At 37.6% G+C, this 18,297-nt stretch overlaps 1 protein-coding gene across 1 annotated transcript; it reads left to right on the top strand.

Moving 5' to 3' along the window:
* The first annotated feature begins 1,531 nt into the window (after window positions 1–1,531).
* LOC133744800 (uncharacterized) lies at window positions 1,532–2,425 on the top strand. Its single transcript, XM_062172841.1, has one exon. It carries the CDS (start codon window positions 1,532–1,534, stop codon window positions 2,423–2,425), a length of 894 nt encoding a protein of 297 aa, XP_062028825.1.
* Window positions 2,426–18,297: the final 15,872 nt, after the last annotated feature.

The raw sequence follows: 18,297 nt of genomic DNA, 5'->3' as shown, positions 1-18,297 counted from the left end.
TTCCTATCCTAATTTATTCTCTGTCTCCATATACATGTGTCTCTTTTGACCAAAAAAAGAAAAGAAATATACATGTGTCTCTCATCAAATTGCAAATCCTGATAAGAGTCCACCATCCTTTTTGGTTTGTTTTCGAATATCTAGTCTCTACATACTCATATTTTTTCTTTGCAGAATCGTTGTTGGCTAACTTAATCACTACGCATTAGGCTTAATGTTGATTAGCTTAATCTTGTCTTTTATGGTTTAACTAATTCACTAACGGGAACTTTGGTGTGGTAGTGATTTTTAATCTTTTGATACTCTAGTTGATAAAGTTGATTAGATAACTAATCTCGTAGCATCACGCTATGAGTAGTAATTACTTACTATAATATTATTCTTATGGAGAAATGTGAAGCCAAATTTTGTCACTTTTTTTTATGTAGGATTTATTTTGAGACGAAGAGAATGTGAGGGCCGGAGGGACACCATAGGGCATAGGCATAGGTCGGCATTCCTTATTTTCAATGTACCGATTATTATTAGGATTTTGTGGGGTCATTTTGTGGGGTCATTGTGACCGTCATACTAACAATAAATTTTAATATATTTTTGTTTCACAGTGAACGATGGATCCTTGATCTAGACGACTCTCGTTGACTACCATTCATGTAGATCTTGCTAGGTTTGTGAGAGCCAGCTTCTAAACTGATCCAAATTGGGGGTAGGAATTGAAGAGGTCGAGTGTTAAACAGCTTCATTGTCGACCGTAAGATAAGCCATTTTTGCTTCTATGGTGTACAATAAAGAATTTAAGGTCAAATTACTTTTTTTTTTTTAAAGTAAGATTGCATGGCAATACATTTAATACATTTAAAGTATATAAAACACAAAACAAAACTTATGTTCATACTTAGAATTAGTTCAAGGGTGATATCATGTGTGTATGTTCTTAATTTGAAAAATATACGAGGGACTTAAGTTTCCTAAATTTCAAGGGATTTTATCTAACAATAAATGTGAGATATTGAACTTTCTTCTATTTTTGTGGCTTTATGAGGGAAACAAATTATTCAATTAATATATTTGGTGGCTTAGAAAATAACAAGATAAGTGACCTCCTATGTAAATGCTTTTCTTTTTAATTTATTTATGGTAGGCTTCTTTCAATGAATAATACATCCGCAAATATATGCCCATTTTCATACTTTTTATTAGTGGATATTGTGGATGAAATATTCAGAGGTGAAGGTATGTCCATTTATATATTATTATTTTTATGGACACGTTGCCAATATATCATTTGTCAGTATAAGTGTGTCCCTTTTTATTTATTTTTTTATAATATTATTTTTGTTAAAAAATAATTCGTCGGCAAAGGTGTGTCTCCTTTTATTTTATTTTTAAATGGGAGCCTTGAGCAGTTAATTATTCGTTGGCAAAAATGCATCCCTTGTTATGGGAGGCTTTTTCAGACTAATCAATCATTGATAAATATGTGTTCATGAACACCTAATAATTGGGTTAACTCTGCACATTATTTTTTAGAATGGTCTCCCTCTTTTGGACTTTTCTAGGGTTTCTAGCCGTGGTGGTTCATGGCGGCTGTGCAATTTCAACCAGTTTGGACGGGCATCCCGTCCCTTCTGGCTTCCTTGACGATGGTGGCGCGGGAGTTAATCCTCACCTTCTCGTCCCGACTCTCGTAAGAGAGGACTCTCGACGGCAATCGATTCTAGTTGGTGGCCGTCTTGTACCTTGGAATCGGAAGGGAGGCGGCGCTCTCCTTTCTATTCCCCTTCTCGGCGGCGGCTGGTTTGACAAAGCCGATGGTGATGCTGGTAGATCTTGTGTTTTCGGGTCAAGATCGGAGTGGTGGAGCTATGTTATGGAGGGAAGCTTTTCTAATGGAGGCGGGGGTGCATCCAGATCTGGCTTAGGTCGGCTTCCTTTTCAGGAGATTTCTTCCTCTGACGTTGGCTGGGTGTCTAGCGGAGGCGCTGGCAGAGGTGGTTGGTTCGGTTCTCTGGTGGCGAAGACTGACTTTGCTAGTGGAGGTTCGGGCTCCGTAGATGGAGGCTCTCCCTTCGTTGTGTCGCTTTGTGGGGGCGGTGGTGGTAGGATCGATAATGATGGCGGCGGGTTGATGGCCGGATCGGATATCAAGGTGGGTGTTGGTGGATTTGATATTGCAGGCTGGGATTTGGGTCGGCGTGTTTTGCGGCGGGCCTTGGGAGTTGGCCAGGTGGACATGATTGGGTCTTACGACGGCGGTTGGGCTGCTGGGTGTCCTGACGGAATTCTGTCCGGCATCGGTGGCGCTGGCAGGATCCCTAGTGGCGGTTCTGCAGGAGCTGAGGCCGTGATGCCGGTTTGGAGAGATTGGGTTTTGGGCTGCTGCCTATGGTTTTGGGCCTTTCTGGTCTTTGATTTTTTATTTTAGGTTTGGGTCTGCATTCTTTTTCACGAAAGGGTGTTAGATCCGTGTTCTTTTTCTGAGTGGAAAAGATCGACGAGAGAATGGACTGCTTCTTGGGTACTTTATTTTTCTTGGGGTAGTTTGTTCTCTTGTATTTGCGCTTAATACTAAAAGGTGGGTGTGCTATGGGTGTGCGTAGTGGCATGCTCGTTTGGGGGTGTACTTTGATGTGTACTCTGAGTGATGGCTTTTTCTGACTGCCTTTACGGGCAAGTCATCATTGTACTGCTTGCTGAAGCTTAATGGATGACATTTTCAACTCAAAAAAAAAATCATTGATAAATATGTGTTCCTTATTATATATAATTTCTTTTGGGAGCCATATACCAAGGCCTAATTCGCCTAAGCACAGAGACAACCCTGCTAAAAAGTAAAAACATCGTGTCATTCGTGTGTGCCCTTGAATATGTGTTCTATAAAAGTAAGAATGATTATGAAATAGGAAAAGTAATCCTTACAAGTAGAAATTGGGCAAATGTCCCTATTCTAGATTTGTAGCAATTGAAGCATCTTTCAGATGTCTTAGATGAGTTCTGATAATCTTATACGGAAGTCAACTAAATAATGATTTTACACTGATTTGAAGAGGCTTGCTCATCCAATGGACAATTTTAAATAGGATTGCAAGGGACAAGTGAATCTAACGCCTACAAAAAAATACACAGTTTTAAACCGTTATAATTTCAGTTTTTTTATTTAATATATGTGGTTGAGATGCATTTTTCCCTCACAGTTTTTTAAAACTATCCCTTAGGTGAGCAAGCCTGCTGACTTAGAGTCCAACTTATTATGTGTCAAATAATTTTTTAAAATAAATTCCCGCATTTTTTTTCTTAATTTCTTTTGCATGGGTATTCAAAAAAAAGGTTTTAACTTTATTAGAATCGGTACCGCAATTATGTGATTACGAAAAAAGATTGGATTATAAGAAGGAATAAAAAAAGTCTAATTTTGAAGAGAAATATCGCTCTCACAACAAAAAAAAAAAAAACCAATATCCTTCACTGAGTCACTAATTACTTTTATCCATATTTGACTAATCAAACCAAAAAAGCGACAATTGCATTTTTGGTCCCTATATCTTTGGTTTTTTTTTTTTTTGGGACAAGCCCTATATCTTTGTTAAATAACTACTTTTATTATTGTGATACAAAAGTATTTGTCATTGGACGTCAAATACAAGGATACTTCTCATGGGCAAATACCATCAATCGAAAGGCGAGACATAAATTTGGCAGAAAGTTGAAACAAATACCATTTACGCAAGCCAATTAATATACTCAAAAATAAAAATTGCAAAGATTGTTAACATGAAATCAGATGTAAAAACATGTTTTTCTCTCTGTCCCTCGCCAGAGGGTTCTCTCGACGGCGGCGGTCTTGCATCTGCAATAGAGGAGGGGGTTTCTCCTCTCTTTCGTCTTTTCCTCGAGGGTGATAGCCGGCTTGCTCGGCGTTCCATCGTGTTTATAGGCTATGGTCTCTTGCTCTTGGTTGTTCTTGCAGATGGAGATTGCGGGATTGGAGATCGGAAGCCCGATTTGGTGTTGGATTGTTTCAAAATTTGTGATCCTCAGATTGGGAGGATTAGGGAAGGGTTGAAGCGGGGGACGGTTCGGTTGAAGATGTCCGGAGATAGTGGGCAGCCTGCCATTGGTGACGGGGACTGGTGGGATCCGGATTGGATGGATCTTTTTTCTCCATCCAATGGTGGCGAGGGACCTTTCGATGTGTTGGACGGCAGCGGTGCTGGTTCGGTGAATTGGTTATGGCAATCTTCTAGCGGAGGTGGAGACTGGTCGTGGTATTCTACTCTTGACGGCAGCAATGATCATGAGGGCTGAGACATGTTCTGGCCTGAGTCGACTTGTTTTGGAGGCTGGAAAGGCGGCTCTAGTTCTGGAAGTAGGTTGGGTGTTGATCATGGCGTTCGAGGTGGCGGCAGCGGTGATCAAGATGGCGGCAACGGAGGCGGAGGCGACCAAGTTGGCAGTAATTCTTCTAGGGTTTGTGTTGAATGGTTGTCTTGGGCTTGGGTCTGCTCTTGGTTGGGAGTCCTTGTTTGGGTTTCCTATTCCTGGGCTTGGTGGGCCTGCTGGGATTGTTTAATTTTGGAAGGGATGGAAGGTGACTTGTCATCTTCCATTCCTAGCATTTAGTTTCTTTAATGGGTCGCAAAGTTCACATTCTCTGAGGGTTCATTTTACTTTTGCTTTGGAGATTGTTGATATTTGTTTGAAATAAAGGTGCGTTATCTTCCTTAAAAGGTAGGTGTACTCGGGGTGGCCTGTAGCTTGTTCTTGTCATAGAATAGGTGTTTAGGGATCCCTAAGGAACGATTCTTTCTGTCGACCCCATAGAGGTGTTTCGTTTTTGTACTGCTTGCTGAATCTATATAATGGGTTGACCTCTTTTTATCAAAAAAAAAAAAACATGAAATCAGATTTGTAAATACATATATTAAACATGCCATATCACCAACAAAAAAAAAGTTATACTTGTCCCAAAAGAAAATCATATATATCCCCGACTACCTGTCCTTTTATAACTTGGAAGAAACATCACTTTAGATAAACAATGCAGTTTGGGTTGGCCACGCTCTGATAGGTAAGTGTGGACTGGCATGAAGCCATGAACCATGATGCAACCAAGCGCTATCAATGGCCTTTAGTCGGCTGGGGGAGGTTGGCAACTAGTGCCTCCCTATATATTCGGGGAAGAAAATATGGCCCTCCTTTAACCAACAGATGCCTTCCACGTGTCCTAGCTTTCATTGTTTTACCCAGTAGATTACTGGAAAATATGGGGTAAAGGAGGAACCAGTGACTGTGAGTGTGGACTTTGAAGCTTCAAAAGCTATGGATGGAGGAGTTTGAGTCACGAGCCCACTTGACTATTATTGAAACAGTAAAAAGAAGGATAGGAACCTTCAACTGCATGGTTTTAATTCAGAAATGAAAAGTAAGTAGGTCATGATCTAGCTTCCTAGTGCGCACAGGTCTTTAACAACCCACATTAGAAAAGCTATGTACTTCTGCATATGCCTAGCCAATCTGTATTGAGTCATTGAGTGTAAGTACTGTTGAATGTTGGGGGCGGTGGTGTGACAGGGGCCGGCCATCTGAGTCTATGGTGGAGCGTTGGTGTTTGGGTGAGTGTATTGGGCGGTGCCCACTGCATTTCGGCTAGGTTTAATAAGTCTCGATTCATTTGAGTTAGAGTGGAGTCAAGTTGCAATGCTATGGTCGTGGCATCATTCATTTGAGTTAGGTCTTTACTGTTGTTGTCATTTTCAATAATCAATATACTGACAAGCAATCATAAACGTGGTTTGTACGTTTGGGACGCGGTGCAAAAAACGATGTTTGTCTTCTCAAAAAATGATTATTAGATATTATCGAGACTCTTGAAATTATCTTTCATTAATAACTTTTGAAAATACGCAATTAGTGTGGTTAGAATTTTGAGCATTTTACCTCATGATGTCTGTAACCGTATTGTTTTGCTCTTTTGTTAACAAGTCTATAACTCTATATTTTTTGTTTGAGTTTGCTAGTTTGCAACGGTCACAATTTGTTTGGTGGGGTGCTGTGTGTTTTGCGGTCTACTCTTGCAATTCTCATCATGCAAGTTCAATATCGAGTGGGTTGTGGTGTATGGCTATATGGTGATGGCTTGGGGCTTCGGTTCTAGTTTGATCTTGACAATTTTAGCTCTCAAGAACTGTTTACTCATTCTGGTTAGTCTTTCTTCTCCATTTGGAGTTTGTCGACTGACGCCTGCGATTTAAGTTGAGTCCATAATTTTTTTTTTTTTTGGTTGTTGTTGTTATCAATCTCGGGTTTTGACTGTTGACAATGAATGCTATTGGGCGGTGAGTTAATGTGACTTTTGAGAATAAGTTTCGCTTTAGTCCGGTAGCATGATGGTGTAGATATGACTTTCTGGTATCAAAAGGGTTTGGATTTGTATCAACCTATTTTATACTAGATCTGAGCTCTAAATTGTTAGCCATTAATGAATTTGGCTAGGTCTATGGTTCTTGTTTGATCATAAACGATTATCCCCCAATATGACTACGTTTTGACACTCTTTTGGTCTGTCTTGATTTTTTGTTGAAAAGATTTTCTTAATTTTGGGTAGAATTGATTTCTTGAGTGAGTTATTGCTTCGATACTCAATATATAGTTATATTGTCTATTGCAATTTTGCATCTAGTCCTAATTTTATTTTATTATTTTCAGTTGTACTTGATTTTGCTCAAAAATGCAGCCTAAGTTCTTACTACTAAGAATTATCGTCCACAATTGATAAAAAAAAATGTTTAGTGGCATGATCATGAGTCACATCCACGTACATAAGGAAGCTGTGTAGCTCCTATGTAAGTTAACTTTGAGATCCCAAAGCAACAAATGGTTCTTAAATTGTGTAGTGCATGCTCCCATAATCTTCACCATCCTCTTTTCATGTTAACAACAATAATATGCAGGGGTTAAGCTTTCCAAAAAGGAAACAACTTAATTGTTTTCTTTCTCTCTTTTTTCATCATAAATTCCATAATTCAGACCAAAAGAAAAGGAAAATATATCATAAATGCCATAACGGTATTTTATTCAATCAGTCAAACTAGCATCTGCTTGAAAGTTAGGCTCCTCCACTCCAAATCTGCCTTTAGTTTTAGTTTTTAGAGGGATTCTTAGGTAGGGCCGATGTGCTTCGTGGCAGTATGTTCAACCAATCAGTGCCTATGTATGAGATTTTTTGGTATTTCATTTTAGGACTAAATTCAGTTTGCCCCTTCAACTTTGAACCAAACATCAGTTTGGTCCCTGATATTTTTTTTTAATCATGATGGTCCTTGAACTTTTAATTTCAATCACTCGAGTCCAAATTTCAAATTTGACTCAATTTGTGACGTCACTTGTTGAGTTGGAGCAGACATAAGCCCCTATTTTTCAGCTTTTGACCCTTAGTTTGGACGAAATGTCCAAACTATCCTTGTTCCAAATTTTTTTACTTCTTCAGATTTTTTTTCCCTTCGCCTCCACTACTCTCTCCCTCTCTCTCTCTCTCTCTAAATTATCTCAAACTCATCCGGCGACCGGCCATCTTCCAATCCACCAACTCAAACTCATGCTCTCCTCTTCCAAGATCGAAACATTATCATCCCCAACGACCACAACCACGTCAAGAATCTTTTTTTTCTCTGTCTCTCCCTTATCTTCTTCCTCCACCACCACCACTTGATGTCCCTGATCCAACCCGCCCTCTGTTTCCAACCTCGCAGGCCCGAAATCCCCAATCTTGGCATTGAAATCTGAGTCCAGTAGCACATTGCTGGGCTTCACGTCACCGTGAATCATCGGTCCAGCAAAGCCTCCTGAAAGCTCCGTTTCGGCATGAGCTCGTATGACCAGAAACAGTTTCTAGCCACGGTGGTCAGTGGAGAAGCCTCAGAGTCCATCACTTTCATGGCGAGGGATTGGCCTGAGGGGAGCGTGGCTTTATACACCAAGCTGAACCCGCCGTGGCCGAGCCGGTTCGAGGATAATGGGCTAGGATTGCGAAGGAGCAAGGAAAAATTAGGGAAAATTTGAGAGAAATTGAAGTTCTTCAGAGGCCAGATCCGTGATTTGATTCAAAAGAAGAAGAGAATTGGAGGAAAAAGTGACGAAATTTTAGGTAATGGGGATCTGGGTATTGGTGGTGAGGAGTGGTTTGGCAGTGGAAAATGGTGGTGGTGGAATGAACGAGTGTTGGTGATGAAATTGCCAAGCTTTTTGGTGAAGTGAGTGGTGGTGGTGGTGCAAGTGACCTAGGTAGGCCTGATGGTGGAGGTGTGAGTTTTAGGGTGGTGGAAATGGCAGAGGGGCTGAGATTGGTGGTGGCGGCAAGGTTTTAAGTTTCTCCAAAACTGTCGAAATTTTCGTAAATTTGAAGTACCGAAATGAAATTCATATGCTATATCATTTCCGTTAGGAGTTTCCCGAAATTTTCTGAAATTTTCCATACATTTCCTCGAAATTCTTAATTTCTGAAATATCTACACACAAAAATATATTTAAAAATTCACACCGAAATTTTGTCCGAAATTTCTCTAAAATTTCTGTGAAATTCGCTTGTCACTAACAAAATATGAAATTTTGATTTTTTTTTTTTTCCAATCAAGTTGAAATTGAATACAACAAAACCCTCTTTGCTTTTATCTGCTACCAATCGTGAGGCAAATTATGGAAATGACAGGGGGAGTGGCAAATCATGGCACTACAACCAATATAGTAGTGATGATCATACTTCTTATCCTGGTGTAAATCGTAAATACAATTCTAGAGCTAGGGATACACAAGGAAGACGCAATGGCCATTTGTCTCTAAATGAGTTTGAATCACTGTCTTCAAGTTTTGGCTCAATGGACATAGGAACTCAATATAATAATAACTCTAACCCATTCCATTCTCATTATCCTCATCATGAAATGAGTTCTACCTCAGAAAGTACTTACAGAATTGGATCAAGCTCACAAGGTGGAAGCACATATCGCCTTTTTGATCATTCGTCGTCCCAAATGCGGTATGTTTTATACAATGAAACACCATATTGGGTAATTCCACAATATCCAATATATGGATTGCATGTGAGAAGAGATTAACACACATACATTACCCATGTGATGAAATACCAAAATCATTTCTAAAATTCATGTACTTGGGAGCAGTATTGTATGATACTAAATGGAAGCAGTTCAACCACATGAATCGAACCACATCGTAGTAGTTCTTATTACTAATACTGTATATTGCTTTTGTTGTACTTGTTCATTTTCATTCACGGGGTTTTGGTATTACGTCCTCCCCGTTGTATTTTTCTAATTATTAGTGAAAAAGGCTTGATGGCTAAGCTTCCCTCCGGGTTCCAGTCATAAAATAAAAAATAAAAAAAATGTAAATCACATTTACATTTATAATTGCATATAGATAAAAACACTAGTTTAGCAACTTACTACCGTTTTAGTTTTTTTTTTTTTTTTTTTTTTTTTTTTTTGAGGAGAAGACGTCAGAGTATATATTGAAGAAGTCAATCAGTTTGTACACAAAGTGGCTAAGAAGCCACTGATTTCTGTGGGGACAAACCCACTCCAAGACAGATCAAAATCAGAACCTAATGCAAATCTAGCCATCATGTTGGCAACCTTATTTGTAGTCCGACTAATATAGCTGAAATAAGAGCCATGAAGGCTCCCCAGCATAGTGAAAATATCTTCATAAACTCTACCCAACAAAGAAGTATTCACACCTTGTGAGTTAATGGTAGTCACAACGTGCTGACAATCAGACTCAAAGGCAGTGGAGCAAGACCAAATCTATCCACCAAGTTGCATGCAGCTCGGCAAGCCAAAACTTCAACAGTTGGCAGATTTGACACCCAGCGCACCTTAGAGCAAACACCGCCTACTATTGAGCCAGAACTATCTTTAAGCACAACCCCAATACCACCAGAATGGCTTGAAGCATCATATATCCCAACACAATTAGCCTTAAGCCAACCCGGGGAAGGTGGAGTCCACTGTGAATTCCCTCTCCCCACAACCCGGCGTGAAGGAGCTTGAACTGACCTATGAAGATGATAAAAAGAAGTAACCTGAAAAGCTAGCTAATCAAGGGATGCAAACCTACCATTCCAAAGCCTCTTATTTCTCTCCTTCCACACAAACCAGACCGGCCAATATCAAGAATAAGGAAGCATCTGTTTTAGTTAGATTCCCCAAACACAAAGCCAACCAATCACGACAGAACCATGCACCATATGCAACGACTGCACTATACCCAATGAAGGAAAATAATTCAACAAGTCCTTCACAAAAGGACATTCACAGCTGACATGCATAATTGTCTCCTCCGCAGCATTACAAAAGAAACAACCATCCAAAATAGGTACTCGACGAGAACAGAGCTGTGAATTAGTGGGCAAAATGGAAGAACAAACTTTCCAAAAGTGAACCTTAATCTTCCCAGGAACATTTGCGAACCAAATAGACTTCCAAAACTCCGAAGTCCCCCCACCTTCAGAAGAAGAAGAACCCCCATGTAGTAAATCAAAAGCTTGAACCGTTTTAGTTAATTACTTGTCCATATTAAAATATTAAATATCACAATTCTATTATTTATGTATAATTTTAGAGAGGTTACATTGTAAATAGGTTTATTATAGGTTAGTTTAGTCTGTGTAAAAGTTTCATTCAAAAATATCATTTTATAAATGCAATTAATGTGATTTCTTTATTTTTAACTGAAATTTCCACCAAAATCGAAACTTTCTCCGAAATTTTCTTAAATTTGAAGTACCGAAATCGAAACTGAAACTAAAATTTGAAACCTTGGTGGTGAGTTTGGTGGTGTTCAAGCTTTTGGTCTTGAAGAAATTCAAGGTGGGTTTGGTGAGAAATTTCAGTTTGGTGGCGGTTTGGGTGGTCTAGATGGTAGTGGAGATTAAAGTAGAGGTGGTGCTCAAGGATGTGGGGCTAGAAAGTCGGGAAACAAGAGATGTAGAGGCCACCGCCAAATTCTCAGGAGAGAGTGAGTCAGAGATTAGGGGTGGAGAGAGATAAGTGTACCTGCTATTTTTTTTAAATCTTTTTATTGTTAAAATGTCCATTTTACCCTTTCTATGGGCCATGCTATCGGTGCCAAGTCATCTTGTGACGTTATGTTTGGAGTTAAATTTGAAATTTGAACTCGGTGATGGAAATTAAAAGTGCAAGGACCATCATGATTAAAAAAAAAAGATCAAGGACCAAACTGATGTTTGGCCCAAAGTTGAAGGAGGCAAACTTAATTTAGTCCTTCATTTTAATTAAACATGAGTAGTTTCAGAATACAATTAAAATACATAAAAACATGTTTAGTTAGGCGTACCAGCCACGTGACACGTCTGCCCTACTTAAAATTTTTTCTTTAAGAGATGAAATTTATGAAGAGAACTGGCAAATTAATGAAGAGAACATCGATCAAAAGCTCCAATTCATTTGTCAAATGTAGCATTGTGGAACAGATGACATCTATTTATAGTTTTGACAAACCATACCTCCAAACTAGACTTTTCAGCTCAAATTATAATTCTAAAAAAATAATAATAATTTTTATTTCAGACTTCACTCTTCCGAATTATCTCGTCATTAAATGGCGAAATACTATAGTTTTGTGTCTATATTCTAAGCTGAGAAATTTTATCATACATATGTTAACCTATAATCTACATACAACTACCACTTTTAAAACTTAAAGTAGAGATCATTTAATCATCAAAATATAAAAACAAATTTTCAACAAAAAAAATTATGCAAACAAATGAATTATGCATTAAATTATTTTTTTGCCAATAACTATGCATTAAATTGACATACTTTCAAAGAACTACTTTCAAATTTCAACCATGTCATATGGAAGCTCTTTTGGCGAAATGTATATGCGTTAAATTGTAATGCCTTCACTACTAGAGATTGAAAAGACTCTCCCCTTATCTTTGCTTGAGTCATTCTATACATGATAGCATTGCTTAGGTAGGTATGCGCTAAATTATAATGTGTTTAACTACATGACAGAAAAATGTTTCTTTTTTCTTTCAATTCGAATGCATTTTCTTTTATGTCTAATTTAGATGTAACATTATGATGATACGAATGAAATTGCTTTCTCTCTATGAATAGACCCAAACAAGAATACAAATCATGGCCATCAAACTTTGAAAGCCTACACACGACATATCAAATCCTAAAGGTAATTAAATAATTAAAATTACCACCACATCTTGATGTTTCATAAAACAAACAAGCATAAATCTCGTAAAAGCAGGAACGAAAAGATCGACCACAATGAAGCTAAAAACAAGGCTACAAGGTTCATGTAGCCAGCTAATATTATATGGACTTTCTTGTGTCACTATACTTTTGCTTAAAACAACACATTTGAGATCCCACCAACTGTTATCTTCTTGTATATTCGATTTGATGTTATTTTCCAAGTTTTGTCAACTCTCACCAGAGATTAATAAACGAAATCTTGCTCCTACTTTCTTTTCTCTTTCTCTTTTACTTTCTTCACTCCAATTTGGATTTCCACTAATCAATCTTAGAATGCCATGTGTGAAAATCTCATTGGGAATTAGAGCACTAAGAATCTTATCTTGGTGGTAACTCAAAAAGGGGTTTAGATGTACAAATCACAAAAATGCGCATGAAAATGAGAGTAAACTAATGCAAATTCTTCTCTCTAATGACAGCACTCTCACCAAGGTAGAACATTCAAACGTGGGTTGTTGGGTGAGGGCATCATAAGGTTTGGGAATAAATTGGAATTCCAGCCAATTTTGAGAAAGATTAGGGTACATAGTCTTCATATTATGCATTTCATTCAATAGAGATGTAAAATGCATGGGACACAATAAGCACGGCACAAGCACGACATTCTGACACGATACAAGTAAAAGTAAATAGATTAGGGGTATCCAATACAAGTTGAGAAATTTTGAAAAACGACTTTTTTTATTTATTTATTTAATTTTTTTTTTGTTACAAACGACTTTTTTATTTTTGTCACCAGATTGATTTCTAACCATGTTTTTTTAATTTAGTTGAAAAATGACTTTTCTAAGTCGTTTGTTTTTCTGTTTCCCTAAACTGAACTCAATAGTGTATACACCACATTTAGTATATGGCTTTCACTTTGTAGCCAAAAATGCCTCTTTTGGAGAAACAACTGGTAAAACACAACTGTCATCAGGATCATCATCATCATCATTAGGTGTATCCATTCAGCCAATGTCAATTTTTTCACCCCCTTCAAATGAGACGCCATTGGTAGGTGCAAGAAAAATATAAAAATTACTATAATTTTGTGTCTAACACTAAGCTGATGATGATTGTATTTATACAAATGTTATTCAATGCATATGCATGTAACATCTCGAGACATTTGATATTCTATGGAATTGTTTGTTGATTTTCGTATGTCTTGATCTGATGTGTGTACTTAATTCTCAGTATACTATGTATGTACATACTGACTTCGGTGTACTTCGAACATAATATTCTTCCTAAATTAATTCTTTATTATTTTATTGATAAATTAAAAATTATTAATTTATGGATTAAATAATAATACCGCTAAATTAATAATTTTTCGTTGTTCAAATCTTATTAATTTATCAAAGTTTTACTATATTATGCCAATTTCATATAAGGTCCTTGTTTCTTTTAAAGCCACTTACTTTTACTTAACAGAGCCACCAGAGAAACAAACATTTCGTGTCCACCAAATCCCTAGCCAACCCTAAGCGGTCTCTTTTGCCGCACCAAAACCCTAGCCAACGCCGACCTCCTTTGGCCGCCGTTTTCAGGCCAAATTTCGACCCCATTTCACCAATTGCAAATCCTATCCTACTGCACCATGTCCAACATTGATTCAGTCACCAAAAGTTTTGTTACCTCACTTGTGATTGCTACCAATAAGATGGTGGACATCTCGTCCATGTCTGATGGGGGAGCACAACGCAACTCCCAATCATATCTTCTGGCAGGACCTCTGACACCGAAACCACAACCGCTATGGACTTGAAGTGGCATTTCCGCCATATTTGGGTTATGAGCAAAGGTTTCAATGTTCAGCAACGCACTCCTGATCGTTTTCTATTCTCTTTTGATCTTCGAGGGGATAGAAAGAAGGTTTTAATGGGTGGCCCGTGGAGCTTCAATCGGGCTTTGATTGTGCTGCAGCCATATGATGGAGTTTCGTCTCTGCAATCTGTAGAGATGGAAGATTTATTTTTTGGGTTCGTATCAAGAATATGCCGCCGGCATTTGAGTAGAGGAAAACCATAGCGAATGTTGCTTCTGTTGCAGGTAAATTTCTTGATCTGGATCAGAAGTTATGTGATGCAACTGGAGAAATTAGGGTTAGGGTTTCTCATGCAATTTCGAAACCTTTCTTCATGAAAAAAACCCTAAAGTTTGCCAAAGGAGTTGAGCAAGAGGTCCTCTTCTTCTTTGAAAACCTAGTGGGCAAATGCAAAACATGCCAGCGTGTTTATCATGATGGGGAGGTCTGTAATATATAAGCTGCAAGACCGATGGCCACTGCTGCTCCACCAGCAGCAGCAAGAAAGCTAGAGCTCAAACACTTTTTTTTGGGTTTTCAGGGAAATCAATTCAAGGATGGAACATTTCATTTTCAGGGTATTACCACCCTAATCATGCCATCTGTTGGAAGGTCTCTATTTGGAGGAGCTGAGACAAGCAAGGTATGCAAACCTATTGTTATTCGTAGTGCAGAAAAAAGACTTGCTAGCGAGGATAATTCGTTGGCCCTGGTACCTGTGGACATCGAGCAGCAAACAAAGAGGGAGAGGCCCTTCCCCTCCCCAAAAAAAAAGCTACAATTCCTAATGTCTGATTTACTGGAAGGCAAGACAAGCCCTGTTGCACCCTCCAAGTAGGTAAAAATGCCTGAATTCCCTATCAAGTTTAGTGCAAAGTCTCTGGGATTAGTGGAGACACCAGGTAGTATGTTGGTGCTTGCAGAGATAATGATGCCCAAACCTGTGCAAGTAGAGTTTCCTGGTGGAAAAAAGAAGAGAGGAAGACCTTTGGGAGATAAAAAATAAAAATCCCCTTAAAGCAAAGAAAGCTCCTACTGAAGATGTCTTGAGTGTTCTATTTTCAGGTAAGCCTCCTAGCCCTAGTGTAAAGGGCAAGGAGAAGATATAGATTTTTTTTCTTCTTTTATGATTATAAAAGCCTATACACTATGTAACTGTTTGGCATAGTTATAAACTCGCTTTAAATAAGTGAGTGGTAAGTTCAAATATAGTTGGTATATCCTATGTACCATTGTGGCTCCCTCATGAAGCCTTGTTTTGTCCATTGTTATGTGACATCGGATGGGTATGTAATGGTCTTCTTGGCATGCGCAATTTATCATTACTTAAAAAAAAAAAAAACAGAGCCACCAGAAATATCAAAATATTGAATATTTACAAAAATGACATCGTATTTTTAATTTTGATTATTTATAAAGATGTCATTGCATCCGAAAAACTACCATTCTTTGGAAAAGCTATTAGCTTTCTCTAGAAAAACTATTGTCTTATTCAAAAAAAAAAAAAAAACTATTGTCATGCACAAGAAAAATTGTTACCATATTTCAAAAAACTATTGCCATCTTTTGAAAAAAAAAAAAATCAATGAAGGAAAAATGACTTTTCCTCGTCCAAAAAAAATAAAACTAAAATAATACAATTTCCAAACAATTGCGAGAGAAACAAAAAAGAAAAAAGAAAAAAAAAAAAAGTGATATCCTTCGATTATACCGGAGGAGATTGGATTAGGTCCTGATGCCCTATTATTTAAAGACAGCCTTTTTTTGTTCTTTCTTATTCACAGAGGGTCTTCCTGTGACTCATCCCATAGCTCCAAACATGCACCTCCCCTCTCGTCCTTACAAGTGGCATTACAGCGAAGTCACACTGCCGGACCCCACACAAAGCAGACTTGGATTTATGCGTAGGACCCACCGTGACTGGAAGTTTACAAGTGTGAGTGCTCACATCCTACGTTGCCCCCGTACCAAAATTAGCAGTTGTGTTAGTTTTCCCTTCTCGGGATCCACCAACGACTTTTAACTATATTTTTTATATTCCTTCTCTCTTTTATTTTTTATTTATTATTATCGTATATATGATGTAAAAATATATGCCACTATTTATCAACGGCGTGCCGAACACCAATGTGAGAGTGTGGCATGAAATGGTCAGTCTGCACTGTCCCATTTTTCTAGGATTTATCTTACCCAATACTTTATTTATATTATCATTTGGTGTTTTTCTATTGGTCATGCTAGGGTGCGTGGGTTTTTTTTTTTTTTTTTTTTTTTTTGAACGCGTGGATTAGGTAAAGTGTCTTTGTTAAGGCAAGGTATCTATCTGAACCACAAAAAAAAAAAAAAAAAAAAAAAAAAAGGGTGAAGACTACTGAGGAAGTGAGGACGCATTGTGTGGAAAAGGTTTATGTGATTGGGCCTTGATGAAAGGATCTAAACTAATGTATACGGCACTAAACCACTTTCTAAAGAGTTTATCGACGGTTCTAAAATGTTCATCTTATACTAAAATGATTACAAATTGTTCATATTTGAATTTTTGACAAAATGGTTTCAGAAACAAGCCCCATACCTGAAATTATGATCAAGGATTGCTCTATGAACCACCCTCGACTTCAGAGATCCCTCCTGAAATATTTTTCAAATATAAAAGTTTAGTATCTTCCCACGAATTAGTGAATTAGGCCGGATCCTTTTGGACTGATGTTCAAGGCCAAGACCTATAATCGACGTTCGGAGTTTGGTGTTCATAGTTGTTGACTATAGAAAATATAGAAAACACTGGAAAACAAGTTAGGGTAATTTTTGAAAAATTCATAATTATGGTAAAATAGATTAAAAGTACAAAAACATAAAATGTGGGAGGGATGACTTTTTAGTAGTGTAAATATTTTAGTCTAAACTTTGAGTATGAATATAATTATTAGTTATATGAAATTCATATCAATCAACGAAAGCAAGTCATGCACACATATGAAAGTTAGATATAATTTTCAATGGTTTTTTACTTGCAAGGAAAATGCACTTTTGTCACACAAATGAAAGGGTAATTCTTTATATGGGATGTAAAATTAATCCCAAGGATTTGAAGGGTTGAATTCATCTTTGATGGTCCTAAGCCGTGGAACAATGTTATGTCCGGTTGCGTATTGGTTGGTTACAGGTCAAAATCTATGGAGGAATGACCAGGCAATCCGATGGCTCAGACCAGAAGGTACACAAAATCGATGGCCAAAATTACCCGTAGTTATTATATTGCAGACCATCAAAGCTGCAAGTTTCATAGGTATGGTGGGCCATAAGATAGGCAAACTAAATACAATAATAATAGAAAATGAGGCCACATGGCACCAAATCAGTCAAATTCATGAGATACCCACTATGCATCATGGAGGTTTTCAATTTGTCCTCTTTTATTTTCATCAAACTTGCAAAATAATAACTCCAATTATTTAATAAAAAATCAATTTTACAGAACTGTTCACTTAAAAGATAGTTTTTGATGCCCAGTAAGATACAAATGTATCTGATGATTGGATAAATGTAAAGTTTTTAATTATTATAATTTCAATATTTAAATTTAATACATGTAGCTGAGATTTGCTTTATTTCTCACAGTCCCTTAAAATTGTCCCGTAAGCAAGTAAGGTTGCTTGTCATATGAGAAGGGATTGAAGTCTGGATCTAACCTTATTCTGTCCCAATTTACACGGTTGAATAGGGAAAATAAAAATAAAGGGAAAAGGGTGACTTTGTGAATAGAAATAGAAATTTCCCTTTCAATGGAGTGCTTTGCATTTTCTTGGTCTAGAAATTAGGATTACACGCTTTGTGATAATGCAACAGATGACAGCCCTCTTGATCACCGGAGGATCCACAATCATGCCACATGGCAAAATCCCAAGTGGGCCCACCTAAACATTCTTTTCCTAATTAAAGGTGGAGATTGGTATTGTGATTTAAGAATTGGTTTTGTAACAGGTGAGATTAGAATTGAACTGTTTTAAATAAAACCCACCAAGTATGATCAACATCATGTCATCATAGATATAAAATTTCATAAAGAAGGAAAAATTGTAAAAACTGAAAGAAAAAAATAATAATAATGGAGTGGGAAGAAAATGAGAAAGACCAAAACAAACCCCTGTTTGTTTCTTCTCCCCCATCTTTTGTTCCTATTGGCTATGG

Source organism: Rosa rugosa, chromosome 4, assembly GCF_958449725.1.
Source record: "Rosa rugosa chromosome 4, drRosRugo1.1, whole genome shotgun sequence".
NCBI lineage: Eukaryota > Viridiplantae > Streptophyta > Magnoliopsida > Rosales > Rosaceae > Rosa > Rosa rugosa.
The sequence above is the reverse complement of the archived record's forward strand: the minus strand, read 5'-3'. Positions and strand labels throughout refer to the sequence as shown.